The following is a 26,253-nucleotide window of genomic DNA, read 5'->3' on the forward strand; positions in this document are numbered from 1 at the left end:
AAGTTACTCTGAGTAAATAAGAACTTTACAGCTGTTTCCTAAGAGGAAGGGAAGAGAGTAATGAAGTGCCTTCAATTGTGCATTCCTGGAATAACTAGGACTATCTATCTTGGTAAATACAGAAGGGGGTCAACACTGTCAACATTTACACAGCCTAGACCTGACTATTCCAGGAATAAACTGGATGTGGCTCAGAGTTTACTTTCTTTCCTTCACAAGTGATAAATCAACTTTACGCTTTAATGCATGTTAAAATGGGAGGGAGCAGAAAGAGTGCACCATTAAAGTGTGTGTGTGTGTGTGTGTGTGTGTGACATGCATTTTACAGGTCTTGTGGAAAGGGTACTAAACTGGAAGTTGGGACTCTGCAATTAATTAAGGGAGCTGGAATACATTATTAAAATTCTGCTGGGTATCATGTTATATAAGTTTGGTATAATACCCAACTCATAAGATTGATTATAAACATGAGCAAGTACTTGGGAAATTTAAAAACATCATACAAATGCTTTGGGGCATTATGATAAAGGCACTTTCATCTTCCAGGCTCCTAGGGAACCACTAAGTTGATATGCAGTAGAGGAGTTAAGGGCTTGGGCTCCAGAGTCAGAGATTCAAATCTCAGGGTCCACTACTTAACAGTTTCCTCAAATGTATCACAGGATAATAATAGTACCTATCTCATAATACTATGTATATAGTATGCTTCAGGTGATGAAGAAAACTTTGCACAATGCTTTGTAATCTTTGTGTTAGATTTAAATATTATTTTCATAACCATAATTATTAATTATCCATAAGAGCAACAACAGTTGACATTTATTGAGCATTTACCATGTGCTATACATTGTTTTAAATATTTTACATTTTTCATTCATTTAATTCTCACAACTCTATGAAGAAGGTATTATTTCTATTCCCATTATTACTGTTATTATTCCTATTTTACAGATAAAAAATTAAGCTACAGAGAAATTGTGACATGTGTCCAAGGTCACTAAACAGTAACTATTGAAGAGAAAATGCAAACTAGTAGTTGAAGATTAAAGCACAAGCCCAAACAATATGCTCTAATGCCTTAAAAAATTCAGTTTTTATCAATTTTTAGATGGTGACATTTAAAAACAAAGTTTTTAGTATCATGCCTGGTCCAGGGTAAGTAAGCACTTAGTAAATGATACTTGTTGCTATAATTTTAAACTGACTATTTAAAAAATTTAAATTGACATATGATTCTTGAAGAGAAGCAAAAGAGAGGTTTCTAAAGTTTAAGTCCAACAAGAAAAATCTCGTGAAAAGTTTAAAAAGAACTCTTAAAAATAACTTTAAAAGTTCCTAGCATGTTTCATAAATCTTAAGGTGGAGGATTAGGAAGTTATATGGATGTTTTGGCGATATTTAACTTCTGTTTTTGTGTATAAACCTATTTGGCTGTTGCAACTAATGAATAATCAAGACAATAAAGAAAAAAGTTAAAAACAACTAATTGTAATATGTGTTTTGGATTACAGTCAGAAAATAAATTTAATACTATACCTTGGTTTTCTTACTTAAACTGAGCCCATTAAAAGCCTATTAGTCAGTGACAGCATTCTTTAGAAGTATTTGAAGACTGTTTAGTACATTATGAAGAAATAAGACAGTACAAGAGTATAATGTGGAAGTCTTCCTAAAAGTTCAATTTACTTTTTCTGAAAGTTCACTTATATTTAATGTAAACTTATAAAAAGAAGTATAAATTTAAATTTGAGGAGGTGACAAAAAAGAGGTGATATTTATGAAAATCCATCAGGTTTTAAGTTCATCAGCAGGTCAAGTATGAGGAGCACTTAAGAGAAAACTATCGTGTTCATCAGCTGAATCAGATAAACACCAGATAACTTACCCCTTGGCCAACTGCAACCCGCTCCAGTGCCTTTAAGGAGAGAAAAAAAAAAAAAAATAAGACTAAGACAGCTGATATATTTAGTCTTATCATATAAGACTTATAAACATACTATATAAGGGCTTGTAAAAGTGACATTTAAAAAGATTAATTAAGTGATAACATGTATGTTTATACACTTAAAAGTGTTAACATCATTAAGGAATGTTAACTAGTTTACTTATATAATTTAGGGCTGATTTATAATATATGTGTGTCACATACACAAACACACACCCCTACTGTATACAATCCTTGAATTTTAGAAGGCATTAGAAAACAGGAAAGAAATGAAATGACATATTCTTGGCTCACTTTTAGGGTAGCTAAAACAATTAGATAAATCCAGAGCTATTCTTATGCATATACATAGACACTTATATACTACTTTTAAAATGTTTTGTGAATACATTTTTTTATATTTTCTTTTAATTTTTTGTAAACATAGAATACATCTCTCATTAAAAAAATAAACAGATTATAGGTAAAAGTTTAGTTTAGAAAAGTACATCTATTTTTGGTTTGCAAATTCAACCCAAATTATACATGATCAAGTATCAAGTAGAAGAGAAAGTAATGCATGTTTTTATAATTTTATATGTAGCTGATTTTAAATCTGTATCTTCTTAAGATCCAAAATATTTTTACACAAATTTCCTAATATTTCTAAAAAATACTCTTAACCCAATATATAAAAGATATATATGAAAGATTTATTAGAATTTAAATGTGGAATAGAGCCTTCTGAAACTTTCATTTTTTTAGAGACATACATTTCCACACTCACATAGTTTTATAAATAATTTAGATTAAAATATTTTAACTGATATTTTAATTAGAAAATATTTCAAACATAAAGAAAAGTACCAAAAACATAATGGATCGGCATATACTTCCTATTCAAATTTAAAATACCCATATTTACTTCAGATTTGTTTTGATAAATAATACTTTTTAGATATAGTTGAATCATATACTTATAAAACTGAAGAATAATTTACAAAATATCTTGTTAAGTGTAATTTTTGTAGATGCATAAGGTCATTGACGAGGTAAAGTAATATAGCTGGTTAGCAGTTGACCAGGGACATAAAACTTGCTCTGTGAACTCTAATTTACTTCTCATACTTCATACCATATAGGTTCATCGGGAAGAAGAGTTCATTGTATGAAAATTTGTTTTACAGAAATTATTTTAGAAAATATGTAATTTTCCCATTGACTTGGAGGATACCTTTACTGAATATCTAGTGCCAGAGTTTTATGAATACAGGAGATAATTATATAATTTTCCTACTAAAGAGAAATAGGCCCCAAAACAGATTTATTATTGAAGAAAACAATGAGTTTTCATTTACAGTACTTGTACCAATTTCAGATTAGATTTTTGTTATGGCTTTTGCTAAAAGGCTGAACTGAATAAAGAAACAAAATAGTTTTTAATAATAAGTTATTTGATGTCAATAAAAATATCACATAACACACAAGGCTATTTTCGGTATGTGTTGCTGATGAGTTTATTTCAGAAATACAAATTTAAACTTTGATTACATAACAAAAGATAATCATATAGGTAATAAGAAGTTTCCAACAAACATTAATATTTTCCTTGGCCAATAAATAAAGATAATGAAGACAATATAGCAAGTATTCACTTCATACTAAAAATATTTTGCAGTTTTGTTAGGCTTAAAGTATGTTTACAAGATTGCATTAATCTAATTAAAATTTTATTTCTGGTTAGTGCCCTTAACAATGTATCTGAAGGCATCACCAGAAAGGTATTTAAAAAACAACAACAACATAAAAGAGCCCCTTAAGCTTTGAATATTTGTGGAACCAATCAGTTGTAAAGCAAAAGGCAATAAAATAAGATGCAGCACAAGAAATGTCCCTTATGCTTTCCAAGATGACTCTAGCATCAAAAAAAGAAGTCAAGGTGGGCAGGAACTAAAATGAAGTTTAGAGGGAGGCCTCCCATGGTCTACAAATTCTATATTTTGGAATTTACTTTTCAAAAACTCTTCTTTTTAGTTCTTTGAATGTTTATGCTTATAGTGTACATTCCTGTTTTGTGAATACATTTTTTTTATATTTCTTTGGGACATTAATAGCTATTTTCTTTTGGATAGTGTCCATTACCTCCAAGTTGCCTTTTTTTTTTCTATTTGTTTATTGGATCTTAATTCTTTCATGTTAGACTTTCTTAGATTTTTAGCTGTCTATTGACAATTCAAATGGGGGTATCACAAACCTGAGTAGAAGCACTGTGCTTATGAGGGAGGACTATTAATTGTGGGCCTCGCCATAAAGGTGAAATCTGTCCTGTTTCACTGAGAAATCCCCGATGCCAATATCTTTAGGTCTTTTCTGTTAGAATAGTCAGACTCCCTATATTGAAAGACTATTTTCATTTCTTACCTGATGGCATGAGGTGGAATCCTGCCTGCCAGCATTCTTGGAACCAAGTCATTCTAAGTATGAACTGCCATTCTAACAAGACCTTGAACATGTATCATTTGCAGATATAAATAGAGAACAAGATAAGGTTGCAAAAAGGAATTTTAAGAGGACTTATAAAAATAAATTATTATTTGAGTATAAGTAGATTTCTAAAATAATTCTATGATACATGATTTAGAACACTGGTACACATTTTTTATATTACGTTATTAGCATAGATATAATGGTCCTATAATATTAATTTATCTTGGTGTTGAACATTAAACACATTATTTAATTAACCATATTTTAAATTTCTGATGACCAAAATAATGTACTGTTTGACCTGCATCTGTTCCTTTGTAAACCGTTATAGCACCAAAACCAGAGAAGACCATGGCATAAAGTGTTCTAGGTCTAAGGACATTAGACAAATCAAGCACAATAAAGGTTTTATTTAACTAGACAGCTATTTCATATTCCAGGTAGCTTAATAATATTTTTCCTATTCTATAAAAATTAGGAGACCAAATTATCTTCTATAAACACAAACACACCACAGAGCTGGGGATAGAGCACTGAACTAATTCTCTGTTTAAGACTTGGTTGCCCTGGCTGATGTGGCTCAATTGGTTGGGTGTCATCTGTGCACTGAAAGGTCATTTGTTCAATTCCCAGTCAAGGCACAAGCCCATGTTGCAGGCTCGATCTTCAGTAGGTGCATGTAAGGAGGTAGCCAAGCAATGTTGCTCTCACATCGAAGTTTCTCTCTCTCCCTCTCACCCTAAAAATCAATAAAAAATCTTTTAAAAAAGACTTGGTAGTTGGTACATTTTATATAACAACTGAAGTAATTATATTTAAAAATTAAGTATCATAATGTAGATTATAGTATAACTATAAATTGTCACCATATTTCATGTAGAGTGATAATGTTGGAAGAGAAAGTCTTTTTTCCCCGTAATTTGAAATGCATCAATGATGATGCTCTGCAAAATTTGGCATTTAATGCATGGTATTAGCCAAAAATAATACATTCTGCAACATCTGGATAAAGTTCTTAGTCCAGAAAAAAAATACAATCATACCAAACATGCTGACATTCTGGCATTGCGACCACACGACCATCTCTCTTCCTTTAAATAGTGGCACATTGGAAATCCCCACTTTTCTTGGGTACATTCTGCAGATGGGGAAAAATATGGGTTATTTCAATAAAATTCTTCCTCTTTCAATTAAAGTAAATAATCTATTGAGAAAGCAAATCAATCACTGAGAGAGTCAAACAGTAGTCCAACATCAAAGTGGTAATGTTTAACAGTTCATTCCAGTTTCTTAATTGAAAGCATATTAATGTAATGAAAATGGTATTTTCTCAACAACAGCTGTTGGTGTTTAAGCGCCAACAATTTAAAACCAACCAAAATTATTTCTATAAGATTTAGCAAAAGCAGTTTAAAATAGAAATACTTTTCATGTTCAGTGTATAGTAGATGATTAATGAGATACTGGACATTTACTGCTGACCTGACTTTCTAGAAAAATGATTTATCAAATATGACATTTGGCAGTTTATTACAGAACAATATTAATTCGCTCCTAACAATGTTGAAGCATCATTTTTTTTCAGCCACTGTTCACTTTTCAAAAAAAGAACAGCTGTAAAGGCTTTTCTTTTTTCATCATATTAAGAGGCTGAAATATTTTCAACTGTGATTCAATCTGGCTCAATTGCATTTATGGTTCAAGTAACAATAACAAAAATCAACATTCATTGCTTGTCCAACTGATGTAGAGTTACATATGCAACTTGCTGATGCTTAAACACCTTATGTAGAACTATTAGGAAGTTTTTGAAAAGGAAAACAAACCAATTTCTATTTTAAATTAAAGCCTGAAAAATAAGAGCTTAAATTTTATCAAAACTGTGACAAAAGAAAATTTTGATAAGTGAAATTATTTTACTAGATTAAAAAGTAAAACTGAACTAAAAACTTGAAAACAAGAAAACTCTAAAAGAAAATACGGAGGTAAAGTCCATTAAATAAACTTTTGTGCTATGAAGGATCAGATGACTTTTGATTACAATAGAGAAAGTTTAAATTTCACAGAGATCATAAGCCTGTGAAAATGTTTTCTTTCAGGTAATAACTTAAGATTTACAATAGACCCTACTAATAATCAGATGGAAGATATGGACCTCTGGGGAATAGAAATAATAATGCTATTATTTACATAGCATTTAATATTATTAGCACTATTATAAGTGCTTTAAATGTATTAACTGGTCCCCACAGCAATTCTATGAAGTAGGTATACTCTTATTCTCATGTTTCAGATAGGGAGACTGAGCACAGAAAGGTTAAGTGAATTGCTTGACTAAACTGCAAATCTAGCACATGGCATAGCTTGAATTTAATTCCAGGAAGTCTGATTTCAGAGGCCATGCTCTTAACCTACAAGATATATAAACAATTTCACTTACAGTTACACAGGATTCATGGAGCCCTTGAAACTTATCTGGGTCCTAGGGACCCTGGACCACTTCCTCTATTTCCAAGATGACTTGAAACAGTGTGTTGAGAAGGCTTTATGATTTAACTAAGACACAATTATTTCTAAATGAAAGGGCTACTATAAGTAGTTTAATTTTCTTCTTACAAATAGACAGAAACACTTAGGTCTTACTATAAAGGGTAAAGCATTACAAAGATGGGTTGGGCTATTTATTCAGAGTGTTTAGGAAAAGTACTAACCAATAAAACAGCTAGTTCTTCCTCCTCTCCATCTCTGTCACTCTTACTTTGAGTCTGAACCACTTCACATTTAAATCTTTATCTTAATGTAATGCTTTCCAAACTTTTTATAGCTCAGCAGTCTTGGAATATGGCAAAATTTGTATGTCAAACTGGAATAATCAGAATATGATGATTGTGTTGAAGCAAAACCCATGGGATGCAGGAAGCCGTGTCTCAGGAACACTCACAAAGCATCCATAGTTGGATAGTTCTGTCCTAATTATGAAGAAGTCTTCTTTGAGGATGTGATATTTGAGCAGAGACTTAACTGAGGAAGCAAACCATGAGATTAAGGGAAGATCTAATGAATGAAAAAAAAACAACAAAAAAACCAAAGAAACAAACTAGGTCTTAAAAGGATTAGTTAATACCAAAAAACGTAGTACTGGATTATCTTATACTTCAAAATGATAATTAACTAGCAATTTTCTAATTTGTAATATCTCAACCAAGTGCCTAAAAAATGAACTTGTAACACTGGGAAAGAGGAGACAAAAGTCAACTTATTGCAAAAATGTGAAGAGAATCCCATTTAAAAAACATACGGTGAATTTGTAATGAAAGATATAATTAGTGTACCAACACTGCTCTGCAATTCACCTTATGCTGCTAGGAAAAAAGGAGGTCTACTTGCCTGAAAAAGGTAGAACAATCCTACCTCAGTAATAATCTAAAGAAAACTTTGAAAAAAATTACTACTTAATATTAGATTGCAAGTGCAACAGTATTTCTGGAAATTCATTCCATTGAAAGGGGTATATTGTTTCCAGGAAAAAGAATATAAGAAACCCACACCCAATTTACTCCCAAATTCTTGACCCACAGAAACTGTGAGAAATAATAAAAATTATGTGGCTTTAAGCCATTTAATTTTGGGGTGATTTCTCAAATAGCATTCGATGATACACAGTGTAGAAGTAGCAATAAGGAAGCTAATTATCTCACACAAGGTATGTGAAACAGAAAAATCCACTGCTTGAGGTGTATGGGAAGTGTGCTTCCTTAGGAAAAGGTTAGTTTTTTTATTAGAAAGAGAACAAAGAAAATTTCAGAGAAGAGGTTACAGAATATTCGCAATTTTGGTAATGACAGACTGAATTCTGAAATGTGAAATTTTGAAATTTGAGGAGAGGTGGAAGACAAGTCACAACAAATGACATAGATACATTTGATTAGAGGTACCCCTCTGGATGCTGACTCATATGGACTTCGTCAATTGGTTCCTATACCATCTAGCTGTTGACTGTGTTTGACCAATGGTGAGTCTAGGCAGAAGATTGGAGACAGAAAAGACTGAGGTCAGACTATTCATACTCTTGGCTGCCTCTCTGAGAGGTAGCCACCCACTGACCGAAGGTCACCTCCAAAGCCAGCCAATCCTTAAGTCATTCTCCTTTAAGGTTTCAGTAACTTCTTTCTCCCTTTATCCTTTTAAACATAGGCATGGTAAGCCCCCAATTTCTACACTATTTCCCCTCCTCTTCACCCGTGTCTATGTAAATAATCCATTTGTAAATAAAATTCAAATTATTCTAATTGATGTGTACCATCTGCTTAACTCCCTGATTCCCATTCTTTTAGAGTAAAAGACATAATGTCCTACACAGCTCTACACAACCTTCCACCCAAAGCTATGACCTCTCTGACCTCCTCTCCTCTCCCACTGTTCCCTCACCTCCACTCTGGCTTCTTGCTATTCTTCAAACACACCAGATTGTCTCCTTGTATGGAATGATTTTCCCCCAGCTATCCACTTCGTAACTTGTTTACTTTTTTCAAGTCTTTGCTGAAATCTCACCACTTAATGAGGCTACCTCTGTCTCCCTATTTAATTTACTTTCTTAAGTTATTTATTGTTTATTGTCTGTCTACCCCCCTCCCAACCCACACCATTGCCCTAGTTTCCATTAGAATATAATGTAAGCTCCCTGTACACAGGGATTTTTGTTTCTTTTGTTCACTGGTGCTATCTCAAATTCAATATATATTTTTGAATGAATGAACGAACTTCTACTATTGTAGAAAAAAGATACATGCTAAAATAGGTGATAATGAATATAGATGTTTATAAAACAAGTAACTTAACCTCAAGAATTACTTGTCATAGCAAACTAGCAAAACTTATATCCAATATTCTCAGGGCAATTTCACAATTAATTTTTTAACTTTGCCTCCCCACTACCCAAGCTTTTCTTCATTAGCATTACTATGTTATGTTTTTAGCTTATCCATTAGCACTGCTTCATAGAAGCTTTGATCAATGTGTGCTTTTATTATTTTAACTGGCTACCCTACTTAACCGCTTTGTGTCATCTTGGGAAAGTTACTCTCTTTATAACTCAGTTTCCCTATCTGCAGAGAGGAAAACTACTGCAACAGTTTTGATATTAAAAATAGGTAAGGGCTTAAAACAGTGCTAAGTACATAATAAGTGCTTGAATAATGTTATAATGACTGTGATTCTAAAAAATTAATATTTACTTCTACTTCTGCACTATCCAGTTATTTTTCCACGAGTTTTACATTCCCTGGTACTTAGTAGGATAAAAGAAACTGTTTATTTAATGAATAGAGAATGACTAAACTAATACAATATGTTCTGGCTTTCCACTCTTTACAATGCCATCTCTGAAGTGAACAAAAATAATCAATCTTGGCTATCATTTTATTTGACCAGTCCATAAATTGCATAGTATTAAAATTCTCTTTAAAATTTGCTTCTCTTTTTATTTATTTCTGTATATATTTTTTAATTGTCTAAAGTTTTACATATGTCTCCTTTTCCCCTAATTGACCCCCCTGCTGCCATTTTTGGTTTTGATAACAGGTTCTTCTTTTCAAAGGCCCTTTCTTCTACCTACTCTTCAAACATTAGTGTACTCAATATTACATTATGGCAAGTTTTCTGTTTCCACTCTTTAAATTCTTTTCTTGGGCAATTAACATCTACTCCTTTAAATTTAGTCCCTACATATCTCCAGTATCAACTTCTTTCTGAATTTCTAAATAAGAATTTTAAACTGTTTGCTTAACATTTCTAAAATTAAATATATGCAAAACCAAACTAATTTCCTGAGCCCACAAATCTGATCTTTCACCAATAATATGTCATTATATAATCAACCAAGTTAAAACCTTGCCATTATCTTTAACCCTCATGGCCTCACCTCCACCCATTTCCCCACCACTGGTCACCAAGTCAGTTGGTTTACCTTTGAAAAAATACCGGTAAATTATTGACTTCTCCTATGATTCTTATCTAATGTATCCTTGCTTTGACATTGACAGCTGCTTCTAACTAGTCTCCCTGTCTCTGATCTAGCTCCATGCTAAAAAATGTAGATAAATTTATGCAACTCTTTTGCATTAAACAAACACATAAAATATATTTTTATGGAACAAAGTATACTTTGTCTCTTACTGAATAATATTCTAAGGTCTCAGCATACCATTCAAAGCTCTCACAATCTGGCCCTAATTTGTTTTTCTTTCTAGCTATTTTTTATTTTTAAAGAAAATTTATTGTTATTATTTTTCATATTTTCATATCTTCACCTTCACTCCCACCTTACTCTCTGCCATATATCCATAAGGACTTGCCCTACTCAGAACATACAACATAGTTTTTGCCTCTATGCCTTTCTCCACAAAGGTCTCAAAACATCTTTCCCTATCTCATTCATCTTTCTAAATGAAGACCAAATGTCACCTTTTTTAGAAAGCTTTCCTTCATAAAAAATTATTTCCTCTTCTAGTTTTAATAGCACTTGGTTTAGATGCTCATCATTCATTACTTCTTTCATTCATTTTTTTTCAATAATTAATGTTCCTAGCTGATTAAGATCCATAGGGGCATGAATATATTACTCTCAAACATACATGGAAGTTCTATGTAATTCCTTCTGAATTCCTCACTATATCTTAAGCTCCCTAAGGGGCTAGTGTCTCATTTTTTCTTACACTTCTAATTCTAGTATAGAATCAATACATTAGTACTTCACTTATCCTTTGGTTAAAAGTACAGCTATGTAATCTCAAGGGAATATGTAAAGAATCTTATACACACACACACACACACACACAAAAAAAAACAACCTAAACACTCAGTTTAAAATGTATATATTATTTTAATAGAGTCATGTCTATACTATAACACTGTTTATTTTTTTACAATATATTTTTATTCATTTCAGAGAGGAAGGAAGAGGGTCAGAGAGATAGAAACATCAATGATGAGTCACTGACTGGCTGTCTCCTGTACACCCCACACTGGGGACCAAGCCCACAACCAAGGCATATGCCCTGACCGGGAATAGAACAGTGACCTCCTGGTTCATAGGTCGACACTCAACCACTGAGTCATGCCAGCTGAGCATAAAACACTGTTTCTTACTACTGTCTTGGTATTTTCATGCATGGCTATAATAATGGCAAAGTCTGGTGCTGAGTGAAAACACTGTTGGCCTGACAAACACTGTGATATCAGTTTCCCAATGGCACTTCTCACTCTGTGAGACAAGTTTCCTCTGCTTGCTCTTATAGACTCTGTATAATCTTTTATCAAGACTCTAGTCTTGAAATGGAACATCTGAAATATTAAGTCAATGAGACAGTGTTGACATGAATATTATAAATCATGTTGTTTGCCATGAAAAATATATTCACTGTGCCAGACTGATGATGGAAAAAAGTTGGACAACTTGCTTAAAATTTGTTTACCACGGGGAAAATAATGTGAAAATACATATTTATAACAAAATATTTTTCAAGATCATTTGCTCCAAAGTATACAAATCCAAATTTGTTTATAAAACTAGTAAAATGTAAGTTAGTTCTTTTTAATCCTGTTTTCAAAAAATGGCCAGAGTACATGAAGAGACATTTCTCCTAAAGAAGACATACTGACGGCCAACAGACATATGAAAAGATGCTCAACATCACTAAGCACCAGGGAAATGCAAATTAAAACCACACAGAGATACCACCTCATACCCCTAAGAATGGCTATTTTCAAAAGTCAACAAATAGCATGTGTTGGTGAGGATGGGGAGAAAAGAAAATCCTTACGCACTGTTGGTGGGACTGCAAACTTATGCAGGCACTATGGAGAACAGTATAGAAATTCCTCAAAAAACTAAAATAATATATGATCAGCAATTACACTTCTGAGTATTTATCTGAAAAAATGAAAGCACTAATTTGAAAACATTCATGCACCTTATGTTCATTGCAGCATTATTTACAATTGCCAACATATGGAAGCAACTTAGGTGTCCATCAAAAGAGGAATGGATAAGAAGATACAGCATACATATACAATGAAATATTCCTCAGCAATAAAAAAAATAATGAAATCTTGCCATTTGTGACAACATGGAAGGACCTTGAGGGTATTATGCTAAATAAGTCAGAGAAAGACAAACACTGTATGGTTTCACTTGAAAGCATAACCTATTTCTCTTTACTACTTCTTTTAAGTGGATATATTAATTTTCTACTTTAGATTTAATTACATTCTTGACTTCTTTTATTTATCATAAACCCAGAGAACTTTTTTAATGCTGAATATATATATATATATATATATATATATATATATATATATAATCTGTATTAGCTTCAAGAACCACCTTATATTAGTCACACAAAAATGAGGAACAAAAGAAATGGGAAAATATATTAAAACTCTACATCTAACTATGTCTAGGAAGCAAAAGATGCCCTATGAAATAAGTAAAATCAGTGCCAACACTCTGGAAAACACACAACTGACTGAAGATCAGATACAGCTGTCTGTGTGAGGTAATTGTGCAAAGACTGCCAAGTACATCTAAAAATCTCTGTGTTCATCCCATATTAATTGGCAAGAATTTTTCTGAGACATAAGCCAGTTGAATGGTGAGAAGTAATGTGATATGTAACAAAAGTTTATAAATAGTGAAATCTACAAGACTAACAGTAGAGTCTACTTATCTGCTCTAAGATTATAAGACCAATACCTCAGTCAAGCTGAGATAGCTCCGATAGCCTCTGGCTGAATTACTGAACAAACTAATAAACTGTTAATAGTTAAGTAAATGAAAACTTAAATAGGCATTTACTATGAATCATTATTACATAATTTTACTTCTTAAAAAGTAAACTTATAAAACTTTGGGGAAAACAAAATTTATGGCCATTATTACACTGGCATAGATGTAAAAGAATTATTTTCAAAAACTTCACATTATCATTCAAGTGCAGAATCATAGCAAGAAAGCAGAGTATTTGTTTATGCAAACCCAATATAATTTTAAAAAAGATTAAAACTGAAACTAAACAACATGATAAATAGAGGTGAGGTGAGGTTGAAATTAAAGGCATGTTTCATAAAGTTCCATTCAAGTCACAGGATCATATAATTAGTCATCAGAGACCTCCAATATCATCTAATTAACCCCTTTCTTTTCACGAATTTACAGGTGATCCACAAAAATTAACTAATTTATCCAAGGCTACAGCACTACAGAGACAGAAGTAAAACTTTAGTCAAAGAGTTTCTTCTTCTATGTGGTGTTCTTAGACTCCCTTGGCATTATAGGTATCTCTATCTCTACGCTTCTCAAGTAACTTATTTAATATAGCACCTATCACACTGCATTACAACTGACCAGTTATCTGTCTTCCCATTGGGTTGTAAATTTCTTTAAATCATTTTATCTAGAAATCCCTGGTATCTAGCAAAGTGGGAAGTTGGTGGGTACGCAGTTCCTCAGTGTCTCCCAAATTTCAGCACATTTTATAATGAATGTTTTTGGACAGTCTCAATGCCCAACATTGTTGTTCCTAAATCAGCTATTCTGTTCTCATAATTTTAGTCCTCATTTTAATTTAAGATTGGTTTTAAATTAGTAGGAGCTGCTAAGGAGTTTCTAGGCCTCAACATTCAGATTCTGGATCAAATATGAATGACTTATAGAAAGGCTAAAAGAAAGTTCTCTGACAAAAATTTCAGATATAATCAATCATTTATCATGCATTTGGTTTTAAAGTTTTATTTAAAGATTTTGAAGTGTAATTACTTGTAATTTATTGTTGATTTTTCCATTTTCTCAAAATTTGTGCTATAATTCTTAGAAAAAAATTCAAATAATGAACAAATGATATAGTAGGCATCATAATACATATAAATGAAGAAAAATATTTCCTCTCCCAACTCTAAAGTTTATGAATTTGGAAAATCCCTGTGATAATCAGTTGAGAAATTGAAGTTCTTATGCAAAAATTGAACTGAAAAGAAACAAACATAGGGAGACATAAATATTCTTTTGTATTTATCAAAGCAATTGATTTTTTTAACAAATATATATTTAGCATCTGCTACATACCAGATACTCTTTGGGACAGTTTACAGATAAGGTGATTTACCGCTTAAATGAGCATATTCACTTAACTTAAACAAACATAAACTTATATTTATTTTAAACTGTGGGTTACAGCCAGTGGTGTGATGAAGCTGGCTGTAGTGGCTCTAGGGAGAGCTGATTGTGTCATCCTTTCCCAGTGCAGCCTTCAGTGACATCAGGTTGGTAGCTTGAAATGGTCACGCTGGCTGTATTTACACCATGGAAATCAGGAAACATTGATTTTAGGGCTTTTATTCTGGGGCAGAGCCAACCATTAAACATTTACTATCACACCACTGGCCATAACCATTAATGGGTCATGAAGTCAATTTAGTGGATTGTGACCAATACTTGATAAAATTTAATAGAAAGAAATGGAATAAAAACATCAGCATGCTTGCCTAAACCAGTTTGGCTCAGTGGATAGAGCATCGGCCTGGGGACTGAAAGGTCCCAGGTTCGATTCCGGTCAAGGGCATGTACCTTGGTTGCGGGCACATCCCCAGTGGGGGGTGTGCAGGAGGCAGCTGATTGATGTTTCTAACTCTCTATGCCTCTCCCTTCTTCTCTGTAAAAAAGCAATAAAATATATTTAAAAACAAAACAAAACAAAACAAAAAAACATCAGCATGCATTGTGTTATAAGAGCCAGTACTTTTCAAAGAACAAATATTTACAACAAAAAAAGAGAGTATTTTTTGTAAAATGTCAGTACCAGTTTTATTTATTTATTTATATAGGTATATACATATTAGACAATGATGTAAAATGTATTTTTATTATGGATCTATGTTTTTTAAAATGTGAAACTGCTACTATATTCAAGAGAACAAATATAATTTCTTCCACAAACATTTTACAATCTTCTGGCAATTATATGTGTTGTGGTTAACCATTACCTGTTTGGGAGAGAAATAAAAACTTCATAGTTAATAGGTGAATATTTGGAAGCTTTTTGTTTCTTCTCAAGGAATACCAAAGAGGAATTATAATTTATGATCATAAAGAAATGTGAGTTTGTGTAGATTTAGTGTTAAATAAGACCTCTGTCTCACCAGTACAGTGTGTTCTCATCATTTTGCTCCAGTAGTCTCTGGAATGTAAACATTCTTCTCTAAACTTCTGCTTCTTCTCTTTGCTAAGAAGGGCAAAGCCAGCCCAGTACCCCAAGAATTCCCAAATTCCTTTGTCAACATAATAATTTCATCTCAAGATGTCATAACAAGTGCCTTATTTCTTCTTTAGTTTTAACCAGTGCTGAATCAGTTTTTTCATAATCTATACTTTTGTGTTATTTCTTTATTGAGCATTTGTTATATATCACATATTATGGTGAATACTGGGCATTCAAAGAAAAATTTCACAGAAAAGTTTTTTGTCCCAATGTTGCTCAGAGTCTATTGTGAGAGATAAATATTAAACCAGCCTTGATTAAATAGTGTGGTAGGTACCAAAGCAAAAGTAAATAAAAAAAACACAAAAAAATGTGGAGAAATCATGCACTTCTTTTTTGAGAGCATTTTTATGTTACTCTTCTCAATCCTCAAAATCAGGACATAAAATAGGGAGAAGTCAGAAGAAAGGAGGAAGAAAGGAAGGGGGGGCAGTAAAAAAAGAAAAAGGGTGGATGTTTTGAAGATGTTATTAAGCTATTCGACAGTCAGTCTTTTTTTTTTTCCAAAATATATTTTTATTGATTTCAGAGAGAAAGGGAGAGGGAGTAAGAGATGGAAACACCAATGATGAGAGAGAATCATTGATCAGCTGCCTCCTGCCTGTCCCACACTGGGATCGAGCCCACAATCTGGACATGTGCCCTTGACCAGAATCAAACTTGGGACCCTTCAGTCCATAGGCCAACACTCTATCCACTGAGCCAAACCAAGGAGGGCCAGACAGTCATTCTTTTTTTTTTTTTTTTAAATATATTTTTATTGATTTCAGAGAGGAAGGGAGAGGGATAGAGATAGAAACATCAATGATGAGAATCATTGATTGGCTGCCTCCTGCACACGCCCTACTGGGGATTGAGGCCGCAACCCAGGCATGTGCCCTTGGCCAGAATCGAACCTGGGATCCTTCAGTCTGCAGGCCGACACTATATCCACTGAGCCAAACCGGCTAGGGCCAGACAGTCATTCTTAATACCTGTCTACTTTGCCTGCCTCACCACAGAGGCTGAAAAAGTCAGTCACTTTTCCAGACTCCCTTGCAGCTAGAAGTTATATTGTGAATCATGTCTAGACAATGAGAGATGAAACAATTCTGCTAAGAAATTTCTGGACAGATATTTTTTTCTCTCCTTGACAAAAGAAGAGAATGACTGAGGCGGAAGCTTCCCACTTCTCAGGAAAACATGGTGCTGTTAACTGCAGCAGTCGCCTTGCAGCCCTTAGAGGGAAGTCCAGATGTGAAACCAGTGTGCCAGCATCACCAGGTCATTGAACCACCTTCTGACTTTTGGTTATGTGAGGAAATTAATGGCTTTATTGCTTATGCCACTATTAGATGAACTTGCTATTATTTACAGTTAAAAGTATTAAAACTCAGGTTCTGGTTTAGATGCTAGGAATGGTTAACCACTATTTTCTTTCTTTTCAAGACGTGGCTTTTCAGAAGTCAAATGCCTCCTACATTATAGGCAGAATTTACCCTAAAACTTTCACATTCTCCTTTCCCTTGAGGCCCATACAAATAGAAAATGAGTTTAAAAAATAAGAAGGTAATTATATGGTACAGGTTATAAAAGGAGAAATAAAAAGCAGGATATAGCTATTAAAATCATGCCAGTTCAATAAAATCTTAATCCTAGTAAAAAAAAAGACCTGACATCTACATAAAAAAGCAGAACGGGGGAGATGCCACATTTATCTTATAATGAATACATATATTTATTGAATCTTAACACAAAATAGCGGCCTTTAAAGATAGTACTGCCCCATAGACAAAAGATGAGTACTTCCACGTGCTAGGACACTCAGAGACACCTTACCCTTAAATATTTCAGAGAAAAAAAAATAGTACCAGGTCACTTTATTAAACTGTGAACAAGTTATAGGGCACAAAACTAAAGAGAGGGGCAGAGTTTAGAAAATTGTCTTAATCCAATGTTAGTGAGGATTTATTTACCAATCCCAAAACTGTCTCACTCTCTGCCAAAATCTACGGCACTATCCAGTTCCTGCACTCAAACTAACCAAGCTTTTCCATGTTAAGAAGCACTATTCTTAAAAACAGGTGGTTAGAATAGTCTTCTGTTTCATGTTTGGTCTCCGCTTTATATCTAGGAAGAACTAGAATTTGTGTGTCCCCAAGGTAAAGCTTCCCCTACTCACTTCCTTTTATCACAGAGTCTCCTATGCTTGTGTCTCAGGTTTTGGTTTAGATTCTAGTCCTCTGGTAAAACTGGAACCCATTCCAGAATGTTAACACTGGGTTGTAACCCTGATATTTTAAAATTTAACAGAATGTCCATAGGAGGCTAAATGTTAAGAGTATGACTCTAAAGCCAGACTTGACTGGTCTAAATGCTAACTTCTTCACTTATTAACTGTGACCTGAGGCACGTTACTTGACCTCTCTGTGATTCAGTTTTCTCATGTGCACACGGACAAAATAAAAACAGTACTACTTGATGGGGTATTATGATAAATAAAGGAGTTAATAAAAGTAAAGTATTTGGAATAGTGCTTCATTCATAGTAAGTGCTCATTAAAAGATTAACATTTATTGCCGAAACCGGTTTGGCTCAGTGGATAGAGCGTCGGCCTGCGGACTGAAAGGTCCCGGGTTCGATTCCGGTCAAGGGCACGTACCTTGGTTGCGGGCACATCCCCAGTAGGGGGTGTGCAGGAGGCAGCTGATCGATGTTTCTCTCTCATCGATGTTTCTAGCTCTCTATCCCTCTCCTCTCTCTTCCTCTCTGTAAAAAATTAATAAAAAAGATATAAAAAAAAAAAGATTAACATTTATTAACCAACATAGATAGTTTTGCACCTGATCAGAAACTCTTTCTGTATGTGCTCAAAATTTCCATTAAGACTCTGATAATAGATGCCAACTCATATCTAACTGGTGTTTACCTTTTGATTACCAATGTAAACAGCTGGGGCAAATACTTCTGTTAGGTTATTTCCCCTAGCCTTGGTCCCATAATTTCTGGTTCACTTTCCGTTCTCTACTGTTCCACTGTTAGGGTCCCAGTGTATATTATAGTTGAGAATCACAGGTCCTGACAATGCCCGGTTTTTGGTCATGATACTGTTCTGCTCAAAAATTCTCAAATCCATTCTCTCCTCCTTCCAGTGCCCTATTCATGCATTAATACTACACATACACACACACACACACACACACACACACACGGGTAGAGAATACTAATTGCCTACCAATATTCACTTTCTCTTTTGTCACCCACAGAACTTGATTTCATTAGGAGCTTCACTGTGCTCTTTAAAGGATATTGTCTCAGATGGGAGAAGCTCTTCTATCTTCATATTTCTTTCCATTGTGACTGCAATGGCTGAAGCAGTAGCAGCTATTATGTAATCATAAGTGAGAGGCTAAAAACACTGCAGAGACCTTGGCCTTCACACTCTTAGATCATATGAACCAGTGTCAGCTACTACCCTACAGATTTTTCTGGAAAACAAGAGAAAAATAAATCATATGTGGCTATGCTACAATAGTCCTATTTCCATGTATTTAGAAGTCTGTACTTAGAAAACTTACCCAAAATATGATTGTTCATATATAAAAATTATCAATAGTGTTCAAAACTTTGGCCCAAAATTTGGTCCTTTCTTAGTGTTTCTCATCATGCAAGTTGCACCATCACCTACCCAGTGGCCCAAAACAAAAACCTGATAATTCTTGACAATTCCTTCTTTATCTCCTATTCCTTTAAACAATCTTAAATGTTTCTTAAATTCTTCTAATTTTCTCTATTCCTACTACTGTTGCCCTAACTTTAGTGCTCACCTTTGCGGTCTCAACTTATGAGAGAATGTCCTATGAGTTCTATGAGACCCTCTTCTGCATGTGTAAGTATAGCTTTATCATTTGTACCCTACCCTTTATAGGGCTACAAAAACAAAGTTCAAGTTTTCCATGATACACAGATACCCTTTGTAGCTTTAGTGTTTCCATCATCTTTGTGGGCTCCTGCATTCCCCTATATATTGTTTTGATAAGTACTATGAATATTTCCAGTATGTCAGTGCTTTCAGGAAAGAAAATTTTACAATAATCAGTATTTTTAGTTAAATGGGGAGAAGGGATAAAAGATAGGATACATATATACATCATATATAACTAGAGGCCCGGTGCACGAAATTCATGTATGGGGGGCGGGGGGTTGTCCCTCAGCCCAGCCTGCACCCTCTCCAATCTGGGACCCCTTTAGGGATGTCCCTGGTGGGATCGGGCCTAAACGGGCAGTCGGATATCCCTCTCACAATCCAGGACTGCTGGCTCCCAACTGCTCGCCTGCCTGCCTTCCTGACTGCCCCTAACCGCTTCTGCCTGCCAGCCTGATCACCCCCTAACCACTCCCCTGCCAGCCTGATTGATGCCTAACTGCTCCCCTGCCAGCTTGTTTGCCCCTAACTGCCCTCCCCTGCAGGCTTGATCACCCCCAACTGCCCTCCCTTGCTGGCCATCTTGTGGTGGCCATCTTGTGTCCACATGGGGGCAGCCATCTTTGACCACATGGGGGCAGCCATCTTGTGTGTTGGAGTGATGGTCAATCTGCATATTACTCTTTTATTAGATAGGATAGAGGCCTGGTGCACAGGTGGGGGCAAGCTGGTTTGCCCTGAAGGGTGTCCCGGATCAGGGTGGGGGTTCCTATGGGGCATGGGGTGGCCTGAGCAAGGGGCCTGTGGTGGTTTGCAGGCTGGCCACGCCCCCCAGCAACCCAAGTGAGGCCCTCGTATCTGGGATTTATTTATCTTCTACAATTGAAACTTTGTAGCCCGCAGGGGAGCCAAGCCTTCTGCTTGCTCCGTGGCAGCAGCCATTTCTGTTGGGATTTATTTATCTTCTATAATTGAAACTTTGTAGCCTGGAGTGCAGGCCTGGGCCGGCCAGGGTGTGCGGAAAGCTTGGCTTCCTCCATCGCTGGGGAAACCCAAGCCTCCCTCCTGTTCTCTCCATGGCCGCAGCCATGTTGGTTGGGTTAATTTGCATACTCGCTCCTGATTGGCTGGTGGGCGTGGCTTGTGGGTGTAGTGGAGTGATGGTTAATTTGCGTACTACTCTTTTATTAGATAGTATGTATACAAGGTGGGGCAAAAATAGGTCTATAATTGTGAAACAGAGTTCATTCTTATATTATTTATTATTTATTGTATTATTTTCCTTTACAACACTATAAACCTACCTTTGTCACACTTTTTATATTTAGTTTTGAACTTATACTTGGTAGATTTTAATCTGTAGAAATTCCAAGGGCCTGCATTTGGGAGTATTCCCCCACAAGGATTTGAATTTGCTTCTACATGGAACTGAATGAAGACTGCTTTATCTCATTCAAGGTCATAGCTTAGTATAGACTTTTCAGGCTCAGCTCCCCCACCATGCAGAAGCCCAATATTAGTGTCTAGATTCCAGTGTGATAAGCGTTTGCCTCAGTACACTTGTCTGCAACCTTTATGGCTCACAGTTCCCTGCTCTGGTTTCAACTCTTCTTCCTTCTCTCCTTTTAACTCTTGTGATTTTTCTTGATCCACAAAGAATCCTCCCCTGCTTTTTTGTGTGGATTCAGTAATGCTTAAAAAATACATGTTCTAATTTAGCTGAGCTCTAGCTGAACTGTAATAGGAGGGTTCCTCAGAAAAAAGTCACATCTCCCACTACGCTAAAGATGGAAGTGAAATACATGCTTTTTTGAAAAGATAAATTATGCTTTATTCCTCTACATCCTCTAAACTTCTAGCATTAAACACCCATAGCAAACAGAAAGATTTAATAAAATACATATTATATGATATAGAAAGTACTGTCAAATCTTTACTGAAAAGACAGCAACTGAATTGTTGCAATGGGATTAATTCACTCCTACTAACTTGATTAAGAAATGAGTCACACCTTTCTGGATGATACAATACATGATTTAATGACAATATTAACTAGCTAGTACTGTCTTATAACTTTTTAATACTACATACTGAAAGATCTCAAAATTAAAACAAGCTTATATTTAAACAGTATTTTAAATTTTCAAATAATATCTATAATGAAAAAAGCATAATATGCTAATTAGACCAGACGTCCTTCCTTCTGGACAAAACCGCAGTGTGTGGGAGCCCAGGCAGAGGCGGCAGAGGCCCCTGGCCGCGGTAGCAGGTGGGGGCCAGGGCCAAAGCCCTAGCAAAAATTTTGTGCATTGGGCCTTTAGTGCTCAACATATTTTTATTCAACCTCAAGACACATTTCCAGGTGAAGTGACTCTACATTTATAGTGATGAAACCAACTGTTAATCCTCAAAGACAGTGACTACATACATATCTAGCCTCCTCCAGTAAATTCCTACTGGTAACATAAATTGAGATACCATCTACAGTAGAATAGATATCATATGCCCTTGACAAATGTGTTTGATACAAAAACAGCAGGACAAGATTGAAAGGTGCCATTAAAAGATGATCTGCAGCCCTTCCCTGGTTTAAAAAAAAAAAAGTAAATGGAGGGATCTTTGGGAGAATCACATTCATGCCCTATAACACATTAACGCTGAGAACAAACATGGAAGTAGACTAAAGGCTTTCAAAGGTTACACCATTTATATTTGACTCTAATGTTCTGCCGTTTTCTGGAGGGCACTAATAATACTAGAAGGCTTCCTGGCCTTGGGCTGGGAAGAGGTGGGGAAAGACAAAACACAAATCTGTTTTATGACAATGTTTGCTCCTAGAAGGGGCTCCTATTAAGGCCAAGGAAGAAGCTCAGTGATACTAGCTGGTGTGACTATTTGGGGTCCGAGCTTTCTTTACTCTCCTGCACTCATAAGCCTCTGAAATGATCAGGTAAACTTCCAGGAAAAGTAAAATTATCTTTCATCCCTCAGATTGGGCCTGCAGGACTCAGAGCACTAATACCAATTTCTGACAGAATACGTAGTAGGCTGAACAAACACATATGGATGACCAAGTCCAGAGGCAGAGAAGGAAAGTGATGGTCTTGTCTTCTGTTCAGTTTTAAGAACAACAAAACAAAAATTCCAGGAAACCTCCTAGAAGACATGCTCTTCACGCCTCACTGTTGAGAACTGTGTCTCTTATCCATTACTATACACATGGAATTACAGTAATAATTTAGATTCAGATTCACCGGCTTGCGAGGTTACAGAAGGGCTCAATCTTCCCAATAACCTACGCCTGAGCAAAATCAGTTAGTGAAGGAGGAAGAGATACGTGGATCTGGACAGGTAACCAGTAGTGTTTCCTACAGCATGTTTCTACCTTTCTGGGAAAAACCACCAAAAGAAATTCTCTCTCCAACTTCTAGGGGAAGAAATAATGTAAGTATTGAAGACTTAATTATGATAATAATCAATATTAAGACAAAACAATGAAACATGTCAAGCTTAGACAAATATATATATTCTATAAAGCACTGCAATAAAACTGTTTCTGGTATTTCTTGTTCTCCTAGGAACTACTGGCCCATAATATATAAATATTTAAAGGTAGTTTTTAAAACATATGGTCTAACTTTGGTATTCATAGTGGCTCAGAGAGCTTTGAGGTACTTTTGAAAATTGACATTCATGAAAGACCACCTCTATGGTCTACCACAGTGTATTGGGTAAACATATTCATGTAAAACGCATAATGTTTACATAGTACATATCATCATAAAAAGTTGTAGTATACATACCAGACTTTTCTAGTATACTACGTTGGACTATTAATAACTCAAATTTACATCCCAAAGGGCAACACTGCCCCAATTCAAACTCAAAAACAGCTGTGCAAACAAAGTGAGGGTGAGGGGTAGGTGTGTAAGATGTGAAGGGAGAGACACATGACATACTTGATCACTCAGAGATATAACTCCATGGCACCTAGTGCTGGATATATGACAGGAAATATGCATGCAAACATCTGGCCTTGTAAGTTAGTTAAAATATAATGATCCAACTGTATAGTGGTAGATTTCTTTTTTAGTAAGGAATAATAGTACTATATAGTATAGAGGGGTGGGTAAAAATAGGTTTACAGTTGTGAGTACATAAAACACAGTTTATTCTTGTATTATTATTTGTTATAACACTAGAGGCTTGGTGCATGGATTCATGTACCAGTGGGGTCCCTCGGCCTGGCCTGCGGCTCTCCGACATCCCCCAAGGGGTCCCAGATTGCGAGAGGGTGCAGGCCAGGCCAAGGGACCCCACTGGTGCATGATCGGGGCTAGGAGGGACCACGGGAGGGCTAAAGGGCATGTCCGGCCCGTCTAGCCCAGTCCCAATCAGGGGCTGATCAAGGCCGGCCGTCCGGGGAGGGACCACAGGAGGGTTCCAGGGCATGTCTGGCCCGTCTTGCCCAGTCCCGATTGGCCGGATCCCAGCAGCAAGGTAACCTACCAGTCAGAGTGTCTGCCCCCTGGTGGTCAGTGCGTGTCATAGCTACTGGTTGAACGGCTGAATGGTTGCTTAGGCTTTTATATATATAGTCTATTTTCCATATAAACAACTATAAACCTATTTTTGCCCTACCCTGTATGTTGTATACACAAAACTAGACTAAATTCATATCCATCTATCCAAGTAGTCATTGCTAAATAGTCCAGAACAAACTCTGCCACTGTCTGCCTTCATACACACAAATACATATACCTGCTCATCAATACAGGTAAGCTATCAAAATTCTAGTGATATTCATACTTATCTTTGGACATTCCTTGCTTGTTTTACATCTGCTCCCCCAGCACCACCTTGTCTGTGTCTATTTCCCAACCCTTAACTTCATTGATAATTTGGTTTCCAGATCTATTTGATTTCCCCAGGTTTTCACTCTGAGCTCTATACTTCAAGGATTTTGGGGGGCTGTTTACTCTAGCTCTCCACTCTGGACTTTGATATACCCTTCTGGGCCCTTTTGGGTTCATCCTTTGGTTCAGATCTGCAAACTAGTACATAAGTAGAGGCCACCTAAGTCTCTGCATGGGAAGGGTTGAAATAAGTGCAAATAATCTTTTTCTACAAATCATCTTCTAGAATTCTGTATATCTTCTCATGGAACCATCATAAATACCTTGTTTTCAACCATGCTGTTCATCAGAATTACCTATAGAACTTCTTAAGAATACTTATATTCAAAAGATTATACTTCAGAAGGTCAAAGTAAGTCCCACATACTGAAAGTAATATATTTGATTCATTGGGTAACCAGAGTTGAGGATCAGTGTTTACAAGAATTGCAAGAGGTGGTTCATATGGCCTCTCTTTTACTATATAGCCAAGTAAAGGCAAGAAAAAGGAGATAGGAGTGTGTTTTTTTGAGAAGAAAATTGTGACAGTCTAAAGGAAGGCAAAATTGCAGCATAAACCGAGGTTGCTTTTGTTATTCATATGACTTATTTTTCTACATTTTTTTCTCCTATATTTTGGCTTTCCGACTCTTACCTTGATCTCCAAAATATGTGAAGTTACTCATATTCATATATCTCCACCTAATTCATCATATCATCAGTCCAGTTTCTTCCTACTTATTCTTTGCTTTCCTGAAAGCAAAACTCCCAACTCTGTTCATTTCAGGTATGTATGAGGAAAGCAAGTAACACTAAGATATTATTATTAGCTTTTGCCACATAAGTCTAGTATTGTTTCCCTGATAATCTCAATGTTTCTCACTAGTTAAGAAATTTTTTACAGGAAGGCCTTTCCATGAATTGACTCTGTTTACAAGAAAGAAAAATGAGAGTTTGTAGCTATCAGTAACCTTTCCAACACTTTTCTTATCTGAATCTGGGGACCAAAAATTTCCTATCAACTCAGTTAACAATGGTAACTTCCACTCTAGAGAAGAGAAGGGGAAAGTGCCTTTAAACAGGCTGGATACAAGACTGATACTTGAGAATCTTAACTGAGAGGCTTCCATTTCGAGTGTAAAAATTTGGAGTTATTTTATTCAACTATTTTTCTCCCAGAAGACTCAAAGAGAAACACTGACTATGGAAGGGAAAGAGAAAAAACTGGATTTTGAACACTTATCCCCCACACCTTTGTGTAATCTGTCTGTAATAACCTTCCCACTTCTTTGTCTGATTAATTTCTACTGATCTTCCAATTCACCATATACAAATGTAGTGTATATGTATGTATGTATTTTCTGTCCTGGAAAGATATACAGGAAACCAAAAATATGGGTCTGGAAACTTTTGTTTTAATTTTTAAAATATTTTTATATTATTTAAATTTTCTATTCTAAATAATTTTTTAAAAATAAAAATGTTAAGTTACTAACAGGGATTATCTGATTCCTGGGATTAAGGGCCATTTTTACATCCCTCAAGGGTGAAGATGAGATAACATATATTTTTATATCACCCGCTTAGCACTGTGTGGGACATAGTTGACATTCAGTGTATGTTTATTAAACTGAACTGAACTTTGCTTTTCATCTATTTGAATTTCTTCTTTCTCAAATTATTCTATGTAAGAGAAAGGGACTTTTTAGGAGCCCTCACCATCTCCCTTTT

General features: G+C 35.3%; 1 protein-coding gene across 5 annotated transcripts in view; it reads right to left on the reverse strand.

Annotated features, from left to right (window-relative positions):
• Positions 1-26,253, reverse strand: part of METTL25 (methyltransferase like 25) — a gene marked incomplete at its 3' end in the record, with an annotated part of 124,822 nt that overhangs the window by 53,501 nt on the left and 45,068 nt on the right. For all 5 annotated transcript variants that reach the window (XR_013960141.1, XM_080660485.1, XM_080660482.1 and 2 more), the window contains 2 exons: positions 5,455-5,549; positions 1,886-1,915 (listed from right to left, as the gene is read on the reverse strand). Coding sequence is in view for 4 of the 5 variants with exons in the window: in XM_080660485.1 (XP_080516611.1) it covers positions 1,886-1,915; positions 5,455-5,549 (125 nt within the window). The remainder of the gene's footprint in view (positions 1-1,885; positions 1,916-5,454; positions 5,550-26,253) is intronic.

The sequence above is a fragment of the Plecotus auritus genome (assembly GCF_963455305.1).
Source record: "Plecotus auritus genome assembly, chromosome: 3".
In the NCBI taxonomy this organism is placed as follows: domain Eukaryota; kingdom Metazoa; phylum Chordata; class Mammalia; order Chiroptera; family Vespertilionidae; genus Plecotus; species Plecotus auritus.